Raw genomic sequence first — 24,199 nt, forward strand, 5'->3', positions numbered from 1 at the left:
CAAAAGGAGAAATACAAATGTGAGTTCCAACTGAGGAAAACATAACCAGTGGCTTCCGCCACCACAATTCTATTGTCATTGTTAAGGTAGTTAATATTAAGAAATATAGTTATTACAGTATGTTCCCTCCTTATGGCAGCATTAAAAGCTCAGTGAGAGCTCAACTCAACATCTCCATTGGGAATATGTTGCAAGGTTATATTGTAAAGTGTATTGAATTAAGTTAAAAAATGATTCCGTAGAAGCATTATCTTTATTGAATATAATGTAGCAGACTGAAGCTGCTTCCTTTTTAGGGTTTATCCTTTCTCATCATTAACTGCTGAAGTCTTAGTGCTGTGGACCTGCAAATAAACATGTACAGGATTAGCAATGCATTTCGGATGGGAACGAGTTTCATCCGAGAAAGAGTGGTTTGAAGTTTGGAGGAGCTACCTAGAGGCAGATAGATGATAGATTAGAGGGAGGAAGACAGGGGGAGTGCTAAAGATTAATGAACAGACGGACCGCTTGTAACGCGAGCAAATGAAGATGAACGACCCCCAGGTTCAGAACCAACGGATCTTTTCATTAGGAAAAAGTACAAAAACAGAAAAGAAATGGAGAAGAAAAAAGAAGAAAAAGACGAAGAGATTGACGAATGAGGTACAGAGTATGGGTGATGGCGTTGGTGTGTGTGTGTGTGTGTGTGTGTGTGGTAGGGCGCAAGAGGAGAGAGGAGGAGACAGATGAACTGATAGAGACAGAGACAGAAGGACAGCCATTAGGGTTTGAGACATATGCACGGCAACGAGAGAGGACAGGGAGAGCCGGTGATGGATGGGAGGGCCGACGCGGGGTTACAGGGGACGAAGAAAAGATGACAACGGCTGGATGGGAGCACCAGATAAGAGAGGAAGAGGATGCCAAAGAGGGCAGGAGGGCGAGATCACAGCGAGGAGAGTGAGGGCCGATCAGGAAGGGCAGAGAGTTGAGGGGAGCTGAGAGGAGAAGGAGGAGCGGGAGAGGGGAGGAAGGTGTATTCGCTTGGACAGGCTGTCATAACGGGAGCTGACTGCTCATCCTGACGCTCTGAACTGACTTGACCCACATGGCTGAGGACGCGCACAGGGGGGTGGAGGGGTAGACAGAGAAGAGGGCATGGAGCGATGGAAGAGGAGATGAGGACGGGGGAGAAGGAAAGGTGGGGATGGAGGAGGGATGGCAAACTGTGGGTGAAAGTAGGAGGCTTCACTTTGAGCTCCTCTGACCTGCCTCTGGCTTTGCATACCACAGAGATAGTGAGACGTACAGAAGGGAGGACGGAGGAAGAAGTAGGCGGGGCTTAACTGATCCACTTACGTTGTGGCAGGGAGGGAGACGTAGAGATGCAAGGCAAGGAAGAAAAGGAGGGGTTGGAGGGATGTTGGAGGGAGGGGTTGGAGGGATGTTGGAGGGAGGGGTTGGAGGGATGTTGGAGGGAGGGGTTAGAGGGATGTTGGAGGGAGGGGTTAGAGGGATGTTGGAGGGAGGGGTTGGAGGGATGTTGGAGGGAGGGGTTAGAGGGATGTTGGAGGGAGGGGTTGGAGGGATGTTGGAGGGAGGGGTTAGAGGGATGTTGGAGGGAGGGGTTGGAGAGAGGGGTTAGAGGGACGTTGGAGGGAGGGGTTGGAGGGAGGGGTTAGAGGGACGTTGGAGGGAGGGGTTGGAGGGATGTTGGAGGGAGGGGTTAGAGGGACGTTGGAGGGAGGGGTTGGAGGGACGTTGGAGGGAGGGGTTGGAGGGAGGGGTTAGAGGGATGTTGGAGGGAGGGGTTGGAGGGAGGGGTTAGAGGGACGTTGGAGGGAGGGGTTGGAGGGAGGGGTTAGAGGGATGTTGGAGGGAGGGGTTAGAGGGATGTTGGAGGGAGGGGTTAGAGGGACGTTGGAGGGAGGGGTTGGAGGGAGGGGTTAGAGGGACGTTGGAGGGAGGGGTTGGAGGGAGGGGTTAGAGGGACGTTGGAGGGAGTGGTTGGAGGGAGGGGTTAGAGGGACGTTGGAGGGAGGGGTTAGAGGGACGTTGGAGGGAGGGGTTGGAGGGAGGGGTTAGAGGGATGTTGGAGGGAGGGGTAGGAGGGATGTTGGAGGGAGGGGTTGGAGGGATGTTGGAGGGAGGGGTTGGAGGGACGTTGGAGGGAGTAGTTGGAGGGACGTTGGAGGGAGGGGTTGGAGGCAGGGGTTAGAGGGATGTTGGAGGGAGGGGTTGGAGGGACGTTGGAGGGAGGGGTTGGAGGGAGGGGTTGGAGGGATGTTGGAGGGAGTGGTTGGAGGGACGTTGGAGGGAGGGGTTGGAGGGATGTTGGAGGGAGGGGTTGGAGGGAGGGGTTAGAGGGATGTTGGAGGGAGTGGTTGGAGGGACGTTGGAGGGAGGGGTTGGAGGGATGTTGGAGGGAGGGGTTGGAGGGAGGGGTTAGAGGGACGTTGGAGGGAGTGGTTGGAGGGACGTTGGAGGGAGGGGTTGGAGGGAGGGGTTAGAGGGATGTTGGAGGGAGGGGTTGGAGGGACGTTGGAGGGAGGGGTTGGAGGGAGGGGTTAGAGGGATGTTGGAGGGAGTGGTTGGAGGGACGTTGGAGGGAGGGGTTGGAGGGATGTTGGAGGGAGGGGTTGGAGGGAGGGGTTAGAGGGACGTTGGAGGGAGTGGTTGGAGGGACGTTGGAGGGAGGGGTTGGAGGGAGGGGTTGGCGGCTGGTCCGGCCCGACTGTCGCCAGAGTCGCACTTTCGAGAAAGTTCCATCGATTGTAACATAAAGAAATAACTCGCTGCTGTCGCATGTAGGAAATGGAGTGAATCAATATTGGAATTGATCCTCCAAAAAAGTATTACAGAAAGTAAAAAGTGTCTGTGAGAACAAATTGCTAATTTGAGCAACTTTGGTCATAAATTGTTCCGTTAAACAAAAACAAAAATTGCTATTAAAGTATAAATTCTTTGACGTAGTTTTGGCTGCACATGTGGAACGTCCTACAGAATGCACTACAGAACAGAACATCCTACAGAACGCCTTACAGAACAGAACGCACTACAGAACGCTCTACAGAACGCACTACAGAACGCTCTACAGAACGTCCGACAGAACGCACTACAGAACGTTCTACAGAATGCACTACAGAACAGAACACACTACAGAACGCTCTACAGAACGCACTACAGAACACACTACAGAACACACTACAGAACGTTCTACAGAACGCACTTCAGAACGCTCTACAGAACGCACTACAGAACGCACTACAGAATGCCCTACAGAACGCTTTACAGAACACACTACAGAACACACTACAGAACACACTACAGAACGCACTACAGAACGCTCTACAGAACGCACTACAGAACGCTCTACAGAACGCACTACAGAACGCACTACAGAACGCACTACAGAACGCTCTACAGAAAGCACTACAGAACGCACTACAGAACGCTCTACAGAAAGCACTACAGAACGCACTACAGAACGCACTACAGAACGCACTACAGAACGCTCTACAGAACGCTGTACAGAACACACTACAGAACGTTCTACAGAACGCACTACAGAACGCTCTACAGAACACACTACAGAACGTTCTACAGAACACACTACAGAACGCTCTACAGAACGCACTACAGAACGCTCTACAGAACGTCCGACAGAACGCACTACAGAACGTTCTACAGAATGCACTACAGAACAGAACACACTACAGAACGCTTTACAGAACACACTACAGAACACACTACAGAACACACTACAGAACGCACTACAGAACGCTCTACAGAACGCACTACAGAACGCTCTACAGAACGCACTACAGAACGCACTACAGAACGCACTACAGAACGCCCTACAGAACGCACTACAGAACGCCCTACAGAACGCTTTACAGAACGCACTACAGAACGCACTAAAGAACGCACTAAAGAACGCACTAAAGAACGCACTAAAGAACGCACTAAAGAACGGACTAAAGAACGCCCTACAGATTGCTCTACAGAAAGCCCTACAGAACGTCCTACAGAACGCACTACAGAATACACTAAAGAAGGCCCTACAGAACGCACTACAGAACGCCCTACAGAACGCACTACAGAATGCACTAAAGAACGCCCTACAGAACGCACTACAGAACGCACTACAGAACGCTCTACAGAACGCACTACAGAACGCACTACAGAACGCTCTACAGAACGCACTACAGAACGCACTACAGAACGCTCTACAGAACGCTCTACAGAACGCACTACAGAACGCACTACAGAACGCACTACAGAACGCACTACAGAACGCTCTACGGAACGCTCTACAGAACGCTCTACAGAACGCTCTACAGAACGCTCTACAGAACGCACTACAGAACGCCCTACAGAACGCCCTACAGAACGCCCTACAGAACGCCCTACAGAACGCACTACAGAACGCTCTATAGAACGCTCTACAGAACGCTCTACAGAACGCTCTAAAGAACGCTCTACAGAACGCACTACAGAACGCACTACAGAACGCACTACAGAACGCACTACAGAACGCACTACAGAACGCACTAAAGAACGCCCTACAGATTGCTCTACAGAAAGCCCTACAGAACGTCCTACAGAACGCACTACAGAATGCACTAAAGAAGGCCCTACAGAACGCACTACAGAACGCCCTACAGAACGCACTACAGAATGCATTAAAGAACGCCCTACAAAACGCACTACAGAACGCACTACAGAACGCTCTACAGAAAGCACTACAGAACGCACTACAGAACGCACTACAGAACGCACTACAGAATGCACTAAAGAAGGCCCTACAGAACGCACTACAGAACGCCCTACAGAACGCACTACAGAATGCACTAAAGAATGCACTAAAGAACGCCCTACAGAAAGCACTAAAGAACGCACTACAGAACGCACTACAGAACGCACTACAGAACGCACTACAGAATGCACTAAAGAAGGCCCTACAGAACGCACTACAGAACGCCCTACAGAACGCACTACAGAATGCACTAAAGAACGCCCTACAGAAAGCACTACAGAACGCACTACAGAACGCTCTACAGAAAGCACTACAGAACGCACTACAAAAAGCCCTACAGAAAGCCCTACAGAACGTCCTACAGAACGCACTACAGAATGCACTAAAGAAGGCCCTACAGAACGCACTACAGAACGCCCTACAGAACGCACTACAGAACGCCCTACAGAACGCACTACAGAATGCACTAAAGAACGCCCTACAAAACGCTCTACAGAACGCACTACAGAACGCCCTACAGAACGCACTACAGAATGCACTAAAGAACGCCCTACAGAAAGCACTACAGAACGCACTACAGAACGCACTACAGAATGCACTAAAGAAGGCCCTACAGAACGCACTACAGAACGCCCTACAAAACGCACTACAGAATGCACTAAAGAACGCCCTACAGAAAGCACTACAGAACGCACTACAGAACGCACTACAGAATGCACTAAAGAATGCACTAAAGAACGCCCTACAGAAAGCACTAAAGAACGCACTACAGAACGCACTACAGAACGCACTACAGAATGCACTACAGAATGCACTAAAGAAGGCCCTACAGAACGCACTACAGAACGCCCTACAGAACGCCCTACAGAACGCCCTACAGAACGCCCTACAGAACGCACTACAGAACGCTCTACAGAACGCACTACAGAACGCCCTACAGAACGCACTAAAGAAGGCCCTACAGAACGCACTACAGAACGCCCTACAGAACGCACTAAAGAACGCCCTACAGAAAGCACTAAAGAACGCACTACAGAACGCACTACAGAACGCACTACAGAATGCACTAAAGAAGGCCCTACAGAATGCACTACAGAACGCCCTACAGAACGCACTACAGAACGCCCTACAGAACGCACTACAGAATGCACTACAGAACGCCCTACAAAACGCACTACAGAACGCACTACAGAACGCTCTACAGAACGCACTACAGAACGCCCTACAGAACGCACTACAGAATGCACTAAAGAACGCCCTACAGAAAGCACTACAGAACGCACTACAGAACGCACTACAGAATGCACTAAAGAAGGCCCTACAGAACGCACTACAGAACGCCCTACAAAACGCACTACAGAATGCACTACAGAACGCACTACAGAACGCACTACAGAACGCTCTACAGAACGCTCTACAGAACGCACTACAGAATGCACTACAGAACGCACTACAGAACGCTGTACAGAAACTCATCACCCTAAACTATTTAGTAACCAAAAGTCAACAAGTAAGTTAACCTTTCTAACAGCTGAGTGCTTCATGACTGAGAACACGAGGACTCATCATTAGAAGGAAAAGGAAATCAGATAACAATTGCGGGTAACGCTTGTTGAATATTCTTATAATATAACTATAATATAACTTCAAATCTGGTATTCATGGGAGATATCAGCAGTAACAACTTGTTTTCTTTTCTAAATTATAACTAATGACTCAAGTGGTAATTTAATTTTCTCTTTTCACAGACAAACCACTTATCTGTAAAATGTGTTGTATTTATTCGAGAGAAGAGAAAGATGACGGGGGAAATATGGGCTGATGTAGAAGAAGAGACATAGCAAGGATGGAAGCGGAAGAGCTGGTGTAAGAGGGAAAGGTGTGAAGTCACACTGAGGAATAAAAGAGAAAAACAGGAGGGGTGGGGGGGGGGGGAGTAGAGGATCGAGTTCGGGAGGCTGGCTGCTGGAATAAAAGGTGGGGTTGGGCTGACTGAAGCTTGGAAGAGAAGGAATTCCTGGTGGAGGTCTCGGCACCTCTCCTCACAGCAGAGGTAGGAAGACAGAGCCTTCTCCCTCTCTATTCTTCCTCATGAATAGCAATTCTGCCATGAAATCCGTCACAAGGCAATACTGTGTGATTGTTGTGTAAAAAGAGAGCGGTACATAATCTTACTCTTAGCCAACCCCCCCGCCTCCCTCCACACACACACACCCCCCACCCCCACACCCCTGTCCATCTTCACCGGGGATGTGGAGCAAAGAGCTGAGGGGGACGCTCCACTCCCCTGCTAGGAAATCAGTTTGGGAGGCAAGATGTTCTTAGAGCATGAATATGAACGCGCGCACACACCCACACACACACACACACACACACACACACATACACACACACACACACACACACACACACACACACACACACACACACAGTAAGTGAATAATGTTGGAGGTGTAAGAGTATTTCACATCAGCCGCATTCAAGTCATACATTATCGATGGTATATCAAATGCATTATTGAAGTGTGTAGTAAGCGGCAAGTGTAAGGAAGCAGAATGCGCCCCCACGTGTCACATAAATGGTTTATGTCATGTCAGTTTTTAATGTGCCGTGCGTTCGGTTCCTGGTGCAGCCTTCTGTGTGAACGGACTCGCAGTCGAAGCTCCTTTTGAAATAAAGGCCGGCGGTAAAATGCCTCGTCTCCTATAAGTTGCCAAAAGAAAACGTCTTCAACTCCAAAGGTATAGCAGTATTTTGAGGATCTGCTGACATCTACAACCCTGCAAGCGAGCCCCATTTTATTCCCATATTCGGTTGCACCCAATTTAGCACATGCACATTGAGGACGGGAGGTAACAACACTGCCAAGTTGTCAGATCAAGGGCCAATTCCAATTTGCTTTTTCCACCACTCACATCTGCTCAAAGCACACTTGGAGCCAGCTAATTCCCGCAAAGTCACCCAGACATCTCCTGTTTACACGTGTAAGGCAACATCCGCCGTTTGATCCTAAAAAAAACATACAACGTCTCAACACTTTGTTCATATACCGGGATCTCCCCTTTTGCATCTGTGGGCAAAGTAGAACTGATTGTTTTGTTTTTAAATACATGTTTATCTCCTTCCTGTTTTCTTTAAAGTTTTAGTTGGGAATTGAGCACATTTATTTATTTCTAATTTTTAAAAAAGGGTACAAGCAAGCAGGGAAGCGTGCGAGGGGACGAGGGAGGTCAGGCGGAGTGAAGCGGGCTGTGAGCAGCAACGATTAAGAGATTTTGGGGGCCCAATATGTAAGCTGCAAACATAATTATACTCTCAGCCCAAACCACAAAGAGGATAGCAACTCTCCTGCATTGTCGTCGGAGAAAAGAGGCACGAGAGCGCTAAAGTGTGGCAAAAGATCACAGACTGGACATGGTTGAGAAACACGTCGCAAAACACTCACCAGTATCACACTCATGTTCAAAAACACGCGTGACATTATAAAGAGGCAAATTAATTTCTCCTCACTTTTTGGGTGCTGCCCCCTATGTGACAAACTTTTAATCGGGGACGCTCCGACAGAGAGGAACCGCTGGTGCCGTGTCTTTGCCGCATGGCGTGGGAGTTACTGGCTCACACAGCACACGGTCTTCTTGTGGGTGAGACCCCAGGGTGCCGGAGTACTAATGCTTCAGACAGCATTGTATATGAATGGTCACATAGCTGCAGGGTAGAATACATTACAGTCAACGCTCCGCTGTGTCCCGGTGGACGGCTGTGAATCTCGAAGCAAGCAGGGATGTATAAATATATATATATATATATATATATATTCACTCAAATATGAATTATTTAAGACACACGGCAAATTCACAACTTTCAAAGCCAAACATTTGTCAAGTTTAATAATCAGTTATTGGCCCAGAGAGCCAGAGTTTCTGTCAGGTATAATATTGCTAAGTAATACTGGCGCTGTAACTCAGCCTGAAAACTGCTTCCCTTATTCATGGGTCCCTAATTATCATTATTTATTTTCTATCATTCTGTAGCTCTCCAGTTGTATTCCTTATAAAATCCAGTCAAAATGCTATTTTCCCTCGCCCTATTAAAAAATGTCCCCACGTGAACATATTCTAAATAACGCACACACTTAAAGTGACACGATTTTCTCTTTCCTTTTCTGCTGCTCCTGCTCACAGATGCTCGTGTCGCTCTCTTCACAGCTACCAGACCCTTTTGACAAAATGAAAATGTCCCTGGCAGAACACAGGGGCTGTACATGCAACAGCACTTTAAACCCGGGAAAAGAACCAAGATGGAGTCGACCTTTAAATATGCACTCGGAGGCTACCATACATGATTCCAGGAACATCAAGACGGAGACCAGAACTGCATGTCTCCCGCAAAAGGTCAACACTCCTTTGCCGTTGTTTTTGAAGTTCATGGGGAGGCTACTCACTCCGGTATGATAGTGCTGATGAAATAAGAACGTTATGTTACGATGAAAACAGTTCCCTTGCACTTTTCGACTGGTATTTTTTGGTTCCGGAGACAGAAGAGTAATGTTGTTGTTGGAGCACTGTGCACACGGCTTTTAGTTTAACGAACCTGCCGTGTCTAGTTACGCCTTCTACGCTATGATTAGACAATCACCGATCGGGATGTGGGGTTTAGGGAGCGGTCAGTTTGTTGTTGCAGGGTTTCGTCTGCAGCTTTTCGAACAATTTGTGCATAAACAAACACAGAAGCAAAAACACACACCAAGGACAAAGTGGCTTTATAACTATGTTCATTACTAATTCAACACTCAACTCTTATGGGCTGCCTGTTGTACGTACACACGTTGACAAAAGGCTAGCAATGCAGCACAAGACACGGATCACAATCACAATCACACCCGTTCACTCCCGTCTCCCTCAGACTTTGTGTGGGCATGTTCGTGGGTCACGTTCAAGCATAAAACATCCATCTAACTACAAATGAAAGCTGGTAATAACTTTGAACCGTCATTGATGTTCAACAGATCACGGTCGTGACGATCGTTGTTCAACTATTTCAGGAAACCGCCTCACACAGGAAAAAATAAATGAAAAAGGTGTGGGTTTTTTCTGACACAGGAGCTCAAGGTTCTCGTGGCACCACTTTAGAGGTACCATCTGCCTCATTCAAAGCTCAACGGATTGCAGCGCTTTTCCGAATGAAACATGAACTACACACAGGTTAGAGCAACTCGGCGCGTTCAGACCCCGCTGATTGGCAAAGGGGTTGGTTCCCCGGCCGGCGTGGGCTGGTTAATTGGATAATTAGCTGCAGCAGCTTCCTAAAGAGATGCCTACGCTGCTCCGTCCGTAATCAGAAGAGGAGAGCTGCAGCAGCACAGGTGGATAACACACACACGCACACACACACACACACATACACACACACACACACACACACACTGCCCCCACCTTGTACATATCATCACCATCTCCTTAAACCAAGACATCTGCATAAAATATTGAATATGCTGAGTTGAGGAATATGCACTTTCACACACATTAGCAACCTTAGAGAACCATGTTCAAGGTTTTCAATTGACAGGCCAAGTGTTGTAACAGGTAGAAAATAAAAGTGCGTGTAGTGTAGCAAAAATTAGGATTCACAGCTTGTCCTGATGTAAATTAACAGGAGCTCATGCATAAATGTGTGAAGAGAGAAATACATAGAGACTGTTTCCCTATATGAACGCCGATGGACAGTCTTTCCCTGTGTGTCGGTGTGTGGCTTAATGACAGTGTAGCTTTCTCTTAGCCCGGAGGAAAACAGGTGGAGGAGAAGAGGTGGAATGGGACATGGCTCGGAAAGTGGCCAGGCCGAGAGGTGGAGCAGCAGAGGAGAGCAGGTGTAGCCTGGCTCTCACACTGCTCGCAGCATCTGTTACTGGGCCAGTGAGTTACTACGGCCAGCGTGTGTTTGGCATTTGTGTGTTTGTGCATGTGTGTGCACGCACACGCGTGTGTGTGTGTGTGTGTGGAGAGTGAACTGCTCGGATGAGTGAACTCTATTTCGCTCACTACTCTCCTCGCTTTTCCGACTCCCTCTCCCTCGGCCCTGTCTCATTTTATTATGCGTGTGCACATGCAACAGTGTGTGTGTGTATGTGTGTGTGTGTGCTTGTGTCAGATGTCCTATCGCCTCTGACATTACCGTGCTTTCCCACCTGTCAATCACAGGTGCCCTGGCCGACCATGCAGGTCGACACCAGGCAGTCCCGTCCTTGACCTCACCCTCCCTAAAATGCAAATGACTAATATTATCATTCATATTGCCTGTGTGTGTGTTGTTCTGCGTGTGTTAAACATCTGACATGTGTAATGACACACACACACACACACACACACTCCTGGCCCCAGGTGCTGTGTTAGCCATACTTGATGGGTTAATGCAGTGGTGGAGATAGTGGAGCTCCGTGGGGGAGATGGGTCACGCTGCCCGCTGTTCCCCCAGCACAGAGCCTCCTCCAAGGGAGAAGGACCAAGGATCCAGCTGCTGGAGCTCCAAGATGATCCGGTGTTACTGGAACCATAAGGATGTGACAACTGGCATGAAGAGGCAGAGGCTTGATTCAATTTTAGATTTTTTTTTTTACATTGTGGCTTCCAGCCATTAAATGATGAATAGGCTTGTTGGAGATGAGCTGCGCCTCGCCTGGTGGTTGAGAGCAGGAAGTAGCAGCATTGGGCGCCGAGAGTAAACTGCTGTCAAGTCAGACAGTTTTTTAGCCGCCTTTAAAGAAATTAACAGGAAGTCACAGAAACAGTGACATCCTGTTAGATCCGTGAATATATATGTGGAAATGTGCGTGAATCTGCATTGTATGCTATCTTTTACTTCTTTTTATGAAACACTTTGCTACTCGTTTTAAAATGTGTTGTGTAAATAAGCTTTATTATTATCGACCAAACAAGATATGCTTTAGATTAAATGTTTTAGAGCCAATCAGCGCTTTGATCTGGCGACAGCCAGGCGTTTCCCATCATGCATTGGGCCAAGCAGTCGGTAGAGAGGCTCCAAACACTGCATGTGCATGACGTCAGAGTCGGACACAAATCTAACCGGCGTGTATTGTGCGGCGATCGCCGGAGATCCATTGAATGAGACGAATAATATCACGGCCGCTGTCCAGGGTGCTGAATCTAGGCCTTCCCTGACGTTTGCACCGGTGGGCAGCAATCCCACTGAAATGTTCCCCATAACTACCAAGCTAAGTACCAAATACTTGTCTGAATCCTAAAGGTTGTTATGCCTCATTAAGAGGATGCGCTTTAATCGCGTACATTTTATTTTTATGATTAGTAAAGTAAGTATTACTGCAGCTGCCCTTACAAAGTAAGCACGTTCTCTGCTGTCGTTACTTTGCTAATAGCTTTAATTTTTAAGCTGAAGCTGCATACACTGATGCGCTGTATTATATTCACGACAGTTATGAACGGTTATTTCTATGATTATTCAATTCCTTCTGTAAATAAGGCAGCCATCAGGCTGTCAACGGTCTGACCTCTGCGGGGCTCAGTCTGCGTGACGAGGCGTCCACTGCACAGAGGATTTGGAGTCGGATACAAGAACAGCACACTGGCGACCGGATGCATTAGGACATCTTGATATGGTTGGCATACAGTGTACTACATAAACAATACAATAGACCTAATTATCCCCAAAGGAACATTTGTCTTGGACTCAAATGCTGCAGGCGCAATATGACACATGTTGTGCCATCTTGTCGTATAGATGCCGTCATAGTAGTGATAATAATAAAGAAACAAACATACGCACATCACAACGACACATGAAACACACCTTTAACATAACCATACACAACATCATATTTTCTGTTTTTCTAAATAGAATGGTAGAAAGGGAATTGGTACGCGCCATTATTTAGTTATTTGCTTCAATACTTTTGTCTGTGGCAGGTTCAGTTATTGCTTATCTGCCAATGTTGTTAAGTCTTTTGCTTTTGTATTCACCTGAACTAAATAAATAAATAAGTACATATCAACATACTGGCCAAGATGCCTTCTTAACAGTTCTTCACTGTATAGGAGCTACCTTTGGGGCTGACATAATTGGTTGGCAGCTTTTCATTTAATCGACAGGAGAAAATGGCATCACTGTCAATCATCAATATGTATGAACATTGTTTCCCTACTTTTGTATTTCCTACACTAGGATGGCAGTGGCATTCAACGGATAGAAATTCACAGGTAGACATCCACTGCAGCCTCGGCAGACTAGGAAGTAATAAAGCCACACAATGAGGGGAGATTTCCAAGGGAGGGACATGGAAAAGCTCCTAATTTACTCAACTGGCAAACAGCTTGCCGGTCGCTCCCTTTGACAGCATTGAATATTACGGGATCGCTTGGGGACACGTAGTAAATCACCCAAGAAAGCTGATGTTAAAGAAAAACCACAGAGGCAAAGTGGGTACGGACACAATTGAACTCGAAATGACTCATCTCTATATCAGAGAGTGTTATTAATTGATGAGCGATGTTGCGTCCCGATGAGATGACATAATGCACGTGTGTTGGCTGCATGCAAATAGAAAGTAAGTCGGCACTTACACAAGCGTCCCATCACAAGTGGTGACTGCTTTTCTTTTGTGTGCACACTCACTAACAACCTGTCTCCGTGAGTGTCAATCGGAATGTAAAAGGTGTGTGGGACGCTGTTGTGGCTCTCCTCGAACAACAGTCTCCCACTTAGCCCCGTAGCGCCGCGTGATGATTCAAACGGCTGTCACCCCACCCCCCCACCCCGTAATGATGATCCATCCCTGGCTATTACCAGCCCATGGTTCCTCACTTACAAAGCTGATTGTTTGACACGTGAAACATACATCAGCATGATTCGCCCCATAACTCAGTTATTAAAGAGTGCCCGCAGGACATCACGTACGTGTGTGTGTCTGTTGATTTCTCTTCATCTACAAACTAGACGCATGATGTTAAAGAAGCAAGACACTGGAGGCTTGTACGACTTCGGCTCCATGAAGCACTTGCTTTGTGGAACACGATTAAGGTAACTCAAGTATATTGAGGCAAATGCTGTGGCGCTCGCCTCCGAAAGCTTTCCGTATTGTTTGGTTGTCCTTAAGTAGATCTCTATTATGCAGTGAGCTAGAATAGATAATCCTTCAGACCCTAAAGCAATTGGAACGATTCACGTCACGCTGCAAGTCGCTTTGAAAAGCCTTCGGATGCCCCGATACACTTGTTCCCGTTTCCCCAGACCCGTACGACAGAGAGCCAGGTCCATGGACTTTACTCTGACGTTGCAGAGGCAGTTCACTTCCACTGCAGCTGGGCTGGAAAAATTAACTGACGCAATCAATGTGTTAAATACTTGATGTATAGACCCTGCAGATAAAGGTTGAGAGGATTTATTACATTGTTGGACTGACAGACTGTTTTAAAAGAGACCACATGTTTTTTTTTTTACTTGGATTGTGTGATCTAACACAGTATAATACATGATTATATTCACCCGTGCTGGTAATACTCTGCTTGTAAGAATGAGGCCAATACTGATGCAGTGTTGCACAATACGTAGCTGTGCTCCGCATGTTCCGGAAGGTGTGCATCTACAGGAGGTGGGAGGAGAGGTGTGGGGGGGGGCTAGATAAAAGAAGGAAGGCAAGGAAGTATAGGCATCTCAGGTGAGAGAGTGTGAAGGCCACAGACAGACAGAGGAGAAATGACGTCTGCTCCGGGGAGCGCTGTCAGTCTGGTATTGTGTGTGTGTGTGTGTGATATTGGCCACCTCTCAGATAGTGGACACGCCTGTCCTCTTTTTCAAAGTCACACATGCTATACAATCCAGCACGCCCACACACACACACACACACACACGCACGCACGCACACGCACACGCACACACACACACACACACGCACACAAACACAAACACTTAAGACACCACAGTCCCCCTTTTTTTTCTCCCCTCACATAGAGTCAAGAGGAATTTGCTCATCAATTCCGCCGGAGGTTGCTATGGAGACTGAGAACAGTGTGTGTGTGTGTGGGTGGGTGTGTGTGTGTGTGTACGCAAGCATTTGGGAGAGGTGTGTGTCTTAATATCTTCTCTGGTCCTGTCAGGTCACGTTTCAAATCGCTGTCTGGTCGTGGGATCACGCACACACACACACACACACACACACACACACACACACACACACACACACACACACACAGACACACACACTGGCAAAGGGTTGAGCGGACATTTTTCCCTCCACACTCCTTGAATCCCAAAGTTTTACAGGTGTGAGGCAGAACCGTTTTAAGGAGGAGCACAACACATTCAATCCCGCGTGTGTGTTCGGTCCGTGCATACACACACACACATATATATATATATATACACACACACACATATACATATATATATATATATATATATACATATATATAATTGTGCTCTAGATGAATCCGTCTGCTCTAGTGCACACTCAAAAGTGGCTCTGCAGGTTTTATTTTTAGCATCACAGGCAAATGCAGTCCCTCCTCTATCTCTCTCCCCCTCTTTCTCTCCTCTCCTTTCCCCCTCTCTCTTATCTCTCCCACTGCCACGTCTCTCATCTCTCAAAATCTCTCACACAACTGTGTATGTGTAAGTGTGTGTGTGTATGCGCTGGCCAAGATACACACACACACACACAGCTCATGCTACGTCGACATAAGTGTTGCGGCTCCAAAAAAAACAACGCTCTAAGCTCTGTACTCTGTTCTCTGTTCCAGCTCTCTGCTCTCATCATCATCGTTAATGTCTGAATGAATGCATAGTCTCCCTTTCATCTCTCCCTCCTGCTCTTGTTCACCCACCCAGACTCTCGCATTGTGATGGGAGGATATAAATGAGCTCATTGGGGTGGTGGTGACGTATGTACTGTAAGCATGTCTGTCGCAATGATGGCAGCCAAGGCCAAGGTCAAGGGCTCAGCGGCCCGGTGAAGCTTTTCATTACACATTTAACTCGGCAGAAGATTCCATGCAGAGACCTCGCCGGAGACCGCCTGCCGTTTCCTCCCTGGGCCGGGGGGGGGTCCGGGTGCAGACAGGTACATTTCCCATTATTAGCATATGGATATAGAGCCGGGGCGCGTCGCGCTGTGTGGATGACGCCACGGTGGTTAGCATTTGAGTAGCGCTGGCAGGCGCCGGAGAGGCGGCTGTTTAATAAGGGTGTCAGTTGGCGACAGAGAGCGAAAAGATCACGTCTCTCAATCAGCCGGAAGGAAAGAAAAACTGAAAAGGTTGATTTCTCGTCCCTGACCCCTGTTCCTCCAATTCCCGTCTTTCTGTGCTTGATTTCTATCTTAAATGCTCTCATATAAGGACAATTCATGGATGCATACATACGGTCTACTAATGTGCTGTATCCACAGCGACTGAATACACCACAAAATCTCCTAAATACAGTGTTTACAATTAATTATGGCAAGAAAAAAAAAAGCCAAGCAGAGACAGGATTCTTGGAGGTATTTGTACCAAAGGATAAAAAGTTACTCCGCTGTTACTTTCATGTTTCATCACGTTCATTTCCTTTTGCCACCTCATTTAACAAAGTGAGAAGGTGCTACAACTGGAATCTTCTTTTTTTTAACTGGGGTCTTAACCCCTTCTGTGCAAAGCAATTTCCCCGTGGTTCGCTGGTGTGACAGAGTTTCCTTAATTTAAAAGGTCTGGTGTTCAAACCCCAACATGCTTCATGAAAGTGCTTTACTACTCAATACCTCTTTAGGTGTCAACCAACATAACCCACTTCCATGTAGTCTCGAAACTGCATTAAATCCTTTTTGTACCCAGATCTAGACAATAATAAGGCTATGTACGGTTTAGTACGGCCAATCACAGCAAGCTTTTGATTTAGATTTCTTTATATGATACCCAGACCTGCCCTTCATGAATACACCACTGTCTTCCTCTCTAGGTTAGCTAGTATTTACGTACATACAGCCTCACTCGCGTGGAGAGTACGGGATTACAATTCTAGAAAAAGCTTTTGACAACCAGATTTCAAGTCCAGTGACAGAGAAACTGTTTTAAAATACCAGCTTTACGTTTTAATAAGCAGCCGTGCATTCAAATGACCTCCAGCTGTAATCATCAGGATTATTAACTACCTCACTACATTGAAACCATTTGCAACCTTCACAGTAGCTCGTGGTACGCTTCGTAAACCTTTGGACCGCTGACTGAAAAAAAACGACCACAACAACCAACTTACCAAACATCTATAACACCCGATATGCTGCCGGAGAGATTGAAGATAACCGTTTCTGTCTGGCAGGCACGCAGCACTGGGTTTGCAATTCACATGAACACATCCAGCTCCTGTGTCAATAAATCCTACCGTTGCCCTTCCAAATCAGCGTGTCCGATTGCTGAAGCAAGAACACAAACACAGTGGGAACCCTCGCAGTGTGTCCACAGAGCAGACATTGATATGCATGAATGCGCGCAGCTACACGTGCTTGACGCACACCACCTAAGCCCTCCCGCCCACCAAACTGGCATCTCTGTCTCTCTTTCTCTGTCAAAGTGAAGCGCCGTCCATCACGCAGGATGCATGATGCGAAAGATTACTCACATGTCTCCTAATCGTGGCCAAATTGCACTGGATGGCTCTCATATTTGGGATGGAGCTGCGGTGTTCTCTTTGCATACAAATGACCAAAGTCTCCCTCTTAATTTGCTTTCTCCTTGATGCAGGAGATGCCACCAGACTAGCGAAGAGAGAGAGAGAGAGAGACGTGGAAAGAGACTGGGAGAGGAGATGAATGAGATCCAGTCCTACATCATGCACATCCAGCCACATAGTAATAATCGGAGATACTTCACCGTTATCGTAAGTTTAATCTAATTCAGTTAACACCTTGGGAGTATAGCTGCTGATATATCCTTCAAAAAACTAAACTTGCTGCTATTAATCAACTCACTTGAATTCCTTCCGATCCAGAATTATCTTTGGCCACCAATAACTTATAATGAAGCTCATTTTCTGTCAATCAGGAACCGCCAAACGGATCAGCTCATGAACCGGTCTGATAATAAACTAAACATGTTCACAAAAACAAAACAGAGTCGGCTTGACTGCATCCAAAGGGAACTTCCAGATGCAACTTGGCTCTTATTTCTGTCACGATAACGCTGCGATCATCAAAGCAATTCCTACACATGGGAATTCCGTGTCTACATAACTCCCCCAGGAAACACAGGTCATCTGACATCAGGTGGTGAACAGGGTAGAAGGAATATTGAAACCACTCAGGGGAAGGGGGCCCTGGTTCCCTGGTGTGTGTGTGTGTGTGTGTGTTTTCTATTCCAAATTAAACTGGCTAACCCGCGACATCGTTTAAAGCTTGGGCAGGTTTTGGAGAAACCAGCAACTAAAAGACCCGGCCAAGTGTAGCCAATACAAAATAACTAGCAGCACAGGCTCTGAAAGTCATTAAAGCGAGTATGCAACACTGACTCGATTCCCTTCAGGCTCCCTCTAACGCCACTCCCCCAAGATGATCAATAAGAAGCAATACAAAGAACATGTCTATTGTTAGTCCTCACAGCTGTCACACGAGCAGGAAGACTCCAGTGAAGAGCAAAGGGTGCAAGGCCTTCTTTTGAGAAATGCTGCCGTGTGCCCTGATCTTAGCAGTTAACACGATGGGAACAATGTGTATCTTTACAGACTGGAATGATCAGCCCAAAGAAAAGAAAGAAAACGCCGGGCACAGCGCTAGAAAATAAAAGCAAAGGAACGCGCTCCGTTCACACACTGGTTTCCTTCAACGATCTTTGAAAAATGGTCACATTTAAAAGGTAGACTTTCAGAATTGAAACACTTTAGGTAATTGCAGACAAATGAAAGAAAAAAGAAGTCTGTCATCTTTGTAAATGGCGCGCGGGTCTCGGGAAGAACAACACAGAAACGTCCTCTAAAAAAATAGAAACAAAACAAACGATTCCAAACAGCTTCCAGCAGCCCACTCTCTCTTCGGCTAATGAAATATCTAATGCACTTAGTTTCCTTTAGTTAGCGCTTGCCTCCTTAGAGGCATGTTCCTCCTCTCCAAGCTAAATGACTTGGTCTCAATAGAGCGAGACAGAGTGCGGTGAGTAACAAAGGAGGAGAAGTCAAGTGTATTTTCAGGAAAAGGATGACGAGCTCGTGCCGGAGAGCCGAGGCGACACGGCGATACCTTCTTTCTATTCACTAACTATCTATTCATATTCACTGTGGCGGTACCTCACGTGACCCGAGACGGGTCACAATACACCTCCTGCACTCGGACTGTAAAGCGCCTGGTGAGAAGTGCATTATAACCGCGCCTCCGCCGTCCAAAACACACCGCGAAGGAAGGATTCTCCTCTTTAATTTTTCCAATCCTCCCTCTTGGCAGAATGAGTGATACGGCCGAGAAACAGCCGTCTAGAGGTTGCAGGCGCCGGGGGCCGAGGGCGCGCCGTAAAGATGAAGAATTGTGAGGTGCATATTTCTGTGCCTGTAAAAATGCCAGATCTGTATCTGATTTGCATGCTTGCGCCCGTCTCCGCGTCCTCGTAAAAAAAAGGCCTTTTTTCCGAGAGAGTTACTAACTTGAGACAAACAAATAAATAACGGGGTGAGCGGGGGGGGGGTCACGTGGCGAGAAGGCCATAGGCAGTGCAAGTCCATGAATCTATTTTAAGCGTAAGGTTGTGAACGTTTGCCTGTTGAGCTCAAACGGGCTAAAACGGAACGAAATGCAGAACTCTCGCTGCTCGCCATAAGAAGATGGTGATATTTCTCACCTTGCTTATTACAACAATGACGAAACAGATGATGAGGAGTTTAGCACAGAAATCTGATCGAATCTTCGGGAAAAAAACCCGCTGTGACGGCACTCATCGTGCAAACCAAAATGCTCCCTTTGAGCCGATTTCAAGATTTACTGTTGGGTTTGAGTGAACATATTAGTTACGCATTAGTGGTGGTGGGGGGGGTGAAATTGTTTGCGGGGCCTTTCATTAAAACCCTTTGCGTTCAAAGTGTAAACACGTAATCAGTGTTCAGACTGGAATAATCTGCTGAGTGATATCCATATGAAAGTGAGAGCTCATGATCAACGCCTGCACTCGTTGTCATTATATTGATGACTCGTATGGAAGGCATCCATCACCGCCGGGAGAAATTTTATTCGCCTGTTGCCTTCAAAGCAACAGGGGTTGTCTATGCGTGTGTGTGTGTGTGTGTGCGTGTGTGCGTGGGAGAGGCACTTACCGAGCACACCAAGACGGTAGTTCATGGTCACCACAATCACGTTGCCGTAGGCGGCCAGGACGCTGGCGTCAAACATGTTTCCGGTGCCCTCCATGTAGGAGCCTCCATGAATGAACAGCATCACCGGCTTCTTCCTGCGGTCCCGGATATCTGTACACACACACACACACACAAAGAGGAGAAACAAGTAAATAACGGTATTTACACCTCTCATATTCCCTTTGATCACATATTGTGTTGGACTATAATATACTGAACAAATTGTTCGCCTGCATGAGAACACACTTTTGTATCAGCGCTTTAAGAACGCCTCTGTTCCCTGCAGCTGGATGTCTGCTCTGAAAACGGGAGCTGGGGGTCATTTAAGATTTCGGGTGAGGACTCAGGCAGATAACAGGCGAACAGCAGGAGGCGCCGTGACACGAGCCTCATCAAAACGCTTCCTGGGGAGTGAAGCAACGCGGTTGAACTGAAGACGATCACCGGGTAGTGTGGCATATTAGAGTCAGCCGGCCTCGGACGAGTCCGCATTTCACGCTGAGGCCCAGATTGACCGGTGCTGATGCAATTCAGATCACAGCGCACAAAGGGGTCGAGTGCAGGCGGTTGACAGAACAGGTAGTTAGGTAAAAAAAAAAGAAACGGGAATTTGCAAATGTTTGGACAAAACACAAACATTTCTTTCGCTGCGAGAGCTCAAAGAAAGTCGACCCCTAAGAGCTCTCTGCTGCGAGGAAGAGATGTTGTCACGCAGCGTGGGAAGGAAGGCGCTCTGGGACGACACATAAACTGAAGGCAACTGGGCAGCACAAGGGCAATTTCCTGGTTAAAACATTATAATAATGGGACACGAGGACTTACTTTACGTTAAAGCCAAGTCTGCAAAGAGAATAGCTGGTGTCTAAGGAACATCATGTGTGCAACCAACAGATAACAAATGGCCACTGGCTCTTAATATATCATGTCTGCAGCGCATTTCCATAATTTCCTCATTTTACTTTGCACATTGGAACTTGGAACTCCCATAAATGCAAATCACAACTGGCCCTGAGCTGCAGGGACAGCTATATCAACCTATTTCTGGGTCGATTACCCCGTGGGGAATCTTTAGAAAACACCGCTCTCTTTGATGCCATCGTTTTCATTTTTGTACAAATTGTGAGCTGGATGCTGCCTTGAGGTCAAAAAATGGGAAGATGACTGAAAAGTTCCACGTGAAAATGTCATTTATATCACCGGGATACACGACACAAGGTTTGAGATTGGTTCTTGTGAAACACACTTCAAACATGAACAAGTATAATGGAGTCATTCTGCTTTCCAGACACATTAAGAGTTAAGCATTATTTTTTAATCGGATTTAAAAAATTGGCGTTCATTAAAACGATGTTGATACACTCTTGCATCCTTCTTTACAAAATGTATGCAGAACATTTCATGTCAGATGCTTCAACATATGCCTGCCACACACAGTGCTGTGCACATGCAGCATGGTCCCCGGTGGGGCCTCGTTGGCCTTTGAACCAGTCTCCCATAGCGTGACTGAGAGCAACGACACTCCTGCTCCTACCAGGAGCCTATGCTACCATATGGCGCACAATACTTAGCACTGTGGCACAGTGACAGTCCCTGTTGGCTTCTCTGTGTGTGTGTGTGTGTGTGTGTGTCTGTGTGTGTGTAGGCCTGGGGATATGAAAGAGTAGTAGTGCAGAACAACCACATAAATAACTACGACAGCATCTGTTAGAATGGAGATGGAGGGTGTCGGCTTCCTTTGAAACCTGCTTTTGTATTTGTATACAAACACACGCACAGAGAAAATATATGTGAAATACCTGCTGAAATATGCATCAAATGTTTCAGCAAAGAATATGCATCCTAAAATACCAGTGATACGCGAGGGTACAGTCATACTTAATACATAGGCGAAGCTAAAGTCAGGCAGACACAGTCACACTGAGGGGGGGACAGAGAAATTTACAGGCAGCTGCAATGGTGAGTCGCTATGGCAACTGCTTCCCTTCAACTTGTTTCCTCCTCTCCTCTCCTCTCCTCTCCTCTCCTCTCCTCTCCTCTCCTCTCCTCTCCTCTCCTCTCCTCTCCTCTCCTCTCCTCGCCTCTCCTCTCCCCCTCCATGAGCCACTCTCACGTGGACAAAGTCTCATTGACTGTTGCCGTGGCAACATATTGCTCATGTGCGTCTCTAACCCTGTGATGCCCTTCGCCACATCTCTACCTGAATCTCATTTCATTATAGTAGCATACACACGTACGCACGCACGCGCACTTACACACACACACACACACACACACACACACACACACACACACACATACATACAGACACACACACACACACACACACACACATGAACACATGCAGCTCTGCATTCAGGAAATGAAGACTGACAGCCACTGGCATCATGGGAGACAGACTGCAGATGCACCGATGTACCCACCCGCACCTACATAAGACACAAAGGCGCGCACCGGGCAGGCTGTCACAGTTGACCTGTGGACCCCGTGTCCATGGATCACTTACAGGGCGAATCGTTCTGGCACAGTGACAGATAGGACTGAGGCCCTCGGGGGCGACAAGCCTTCTCTCTCTCTCTCTCTCTCTCTCTCTCTTCCTGTCTCCGTCTCTCTCTCTCTGCCTCTGGCTCTGTCCTGTTTCTACCACAACAGAAGTTTAGCACGCGATGCCCACAGATGGGCGGGTGGTTCGGTTCCCAGCCTCAGGACCCGCATGTGATCCCCATGTGGGATGAACTGCTTTTTAAAGCTGACACAAAAACAGTTACCACACCTCCAACGTGTATCTCTTTCAAATATGCAGATGTTATGCAGCAAGAAAAAGAGAAAAACAACAAAAAAACAACTAGTAACATCATCAACTCTACTGGGAGAACACGTGGTATAATGTAGACTATTTCCACAGACAAACAGAACGAGACATGACAACACGGTGCCTTGTCTTCCATGTATTGTTCTGTGTCCAGAATAAACAAGCACAAGCCTCAGCAAATCCTTCACATCCTATATGCGAGATTATAGACAGATGGCAAATGCTTCCACGCCGGCCGACGCTGCAAAGGCAGAGGCTTACTCATCGTGGCATGGCAGGGCCGGCACTGATTTGTGTCGGCCTACTGTTTGTCTAACTAAAAGGAACAGCAGGAGGACGGCAACAGGTCAGTGTCACCAAAAGGCGAGACGGAGAGGAATTCCCACGTTTGTTTTTCTAATCAGTGTTGGAGAGTAACTACATTGACTTCAATGAGTACATTTTTTAAAGTGTACTTTCTGCGCATGCACGTGGGTATCCGTAGTGCCCAGACAACCCAGTCAGATGTTCTGTGGGCTGCCTATAGATCAGATCAGACGTGATTCAACGAGACATTCATATTCCCCACCCCCCGACCCCCTTCTTATGTCACATGCAGGTGTGTTAGAATATACCGCCCACGGCTTAAGAACTACCTCTGCAAAGGCTTAAAGAGACAGGTGCTACATGAATACAGATATATGTGTTGTTTTGAACATGAAAGCATGTAAACAACAGAAGCATTAACCCGACAATGAGCATGCTACGTGCTCTCTGAGTTACTGCCGCTCGCCACCGCTGCTGTTGCTTCACATTGCAAGCCTATCAATGCCTGACAGAGTATTTTTCCATTGCGGCTTTATGTTTACTTAAACTCTGCAGAAAAAAAAAATAGGAGAAAAAAAACCCCAACCCAGGAAATACAGACAGGCTGGTCCAAGGCTGTGTGCTCATTTCTCATAACGGCACCTCGAGAACAGAAAACACCAAAGACGGAGAAGAAACACCAAACCAAATAGAAAGGTGGGAAAAATAATACATTTAAAAAAACAATGCTCGCTGAAATTAATTGGCTCTCCTCACAAACAACAACAACAACAACAATGACGACAAAGCAAGATGGCGGAGAGCAGCTGAGGGCCTGAGGGGCTTAGCGCGGCCGCTGATCCTCTCAAGCAGAACGGAGACAATGAGACGATTAGGCCCTGAACTTGTGTCGAGCGTTCCAGCTCCGCACGCCGCCCACCGCCGCCACCCTCGGAGACGCCACCCCCCCTCTGGTCTCCCGATGAGACGCGGGGGAGGGGCCTTCGCCTCCACTGCGTTATCAACCGGACCGATCA

The 24,199-nt window shown here is 47.3% G+C and overlaps 1 protein-coding gene across 1 annotated transcript in view; it reads right to left on the bottom strand.

Moving 5' to 3' along the window:
• The window catches only part of nlgn2a (neuroligin 2a), a 100,441-nt gene that overhangs the window by 36,920 nt on the left and 39,322 nt on the right, over window positions 1-24,199 (bottom strand). Inside the window, 1 exon segment of the mRNA XM_034557135.1 lies at window positions 20,030-20,179. Coding sequence (XP_034413026.1) covers window positions 20,030-20,179 — 150 coding nt within the window.

This window comes from Cyclopterus lumpus, chromosome 18, assembly GCF_009769545.1.
Source record: "Cyclopterus lumpus isolate fCycLum1 chromosome 18, fCycLum1.pri, whole genome shotgun sequence".
In the NCBI taxonomy this organism is placed as follows: Eukaryota; Metazoa; Chordata; class Actinopteri; order Perciformes; family Cyclopteridae; genus Cyclopterus; species Cyclopterus lumpus.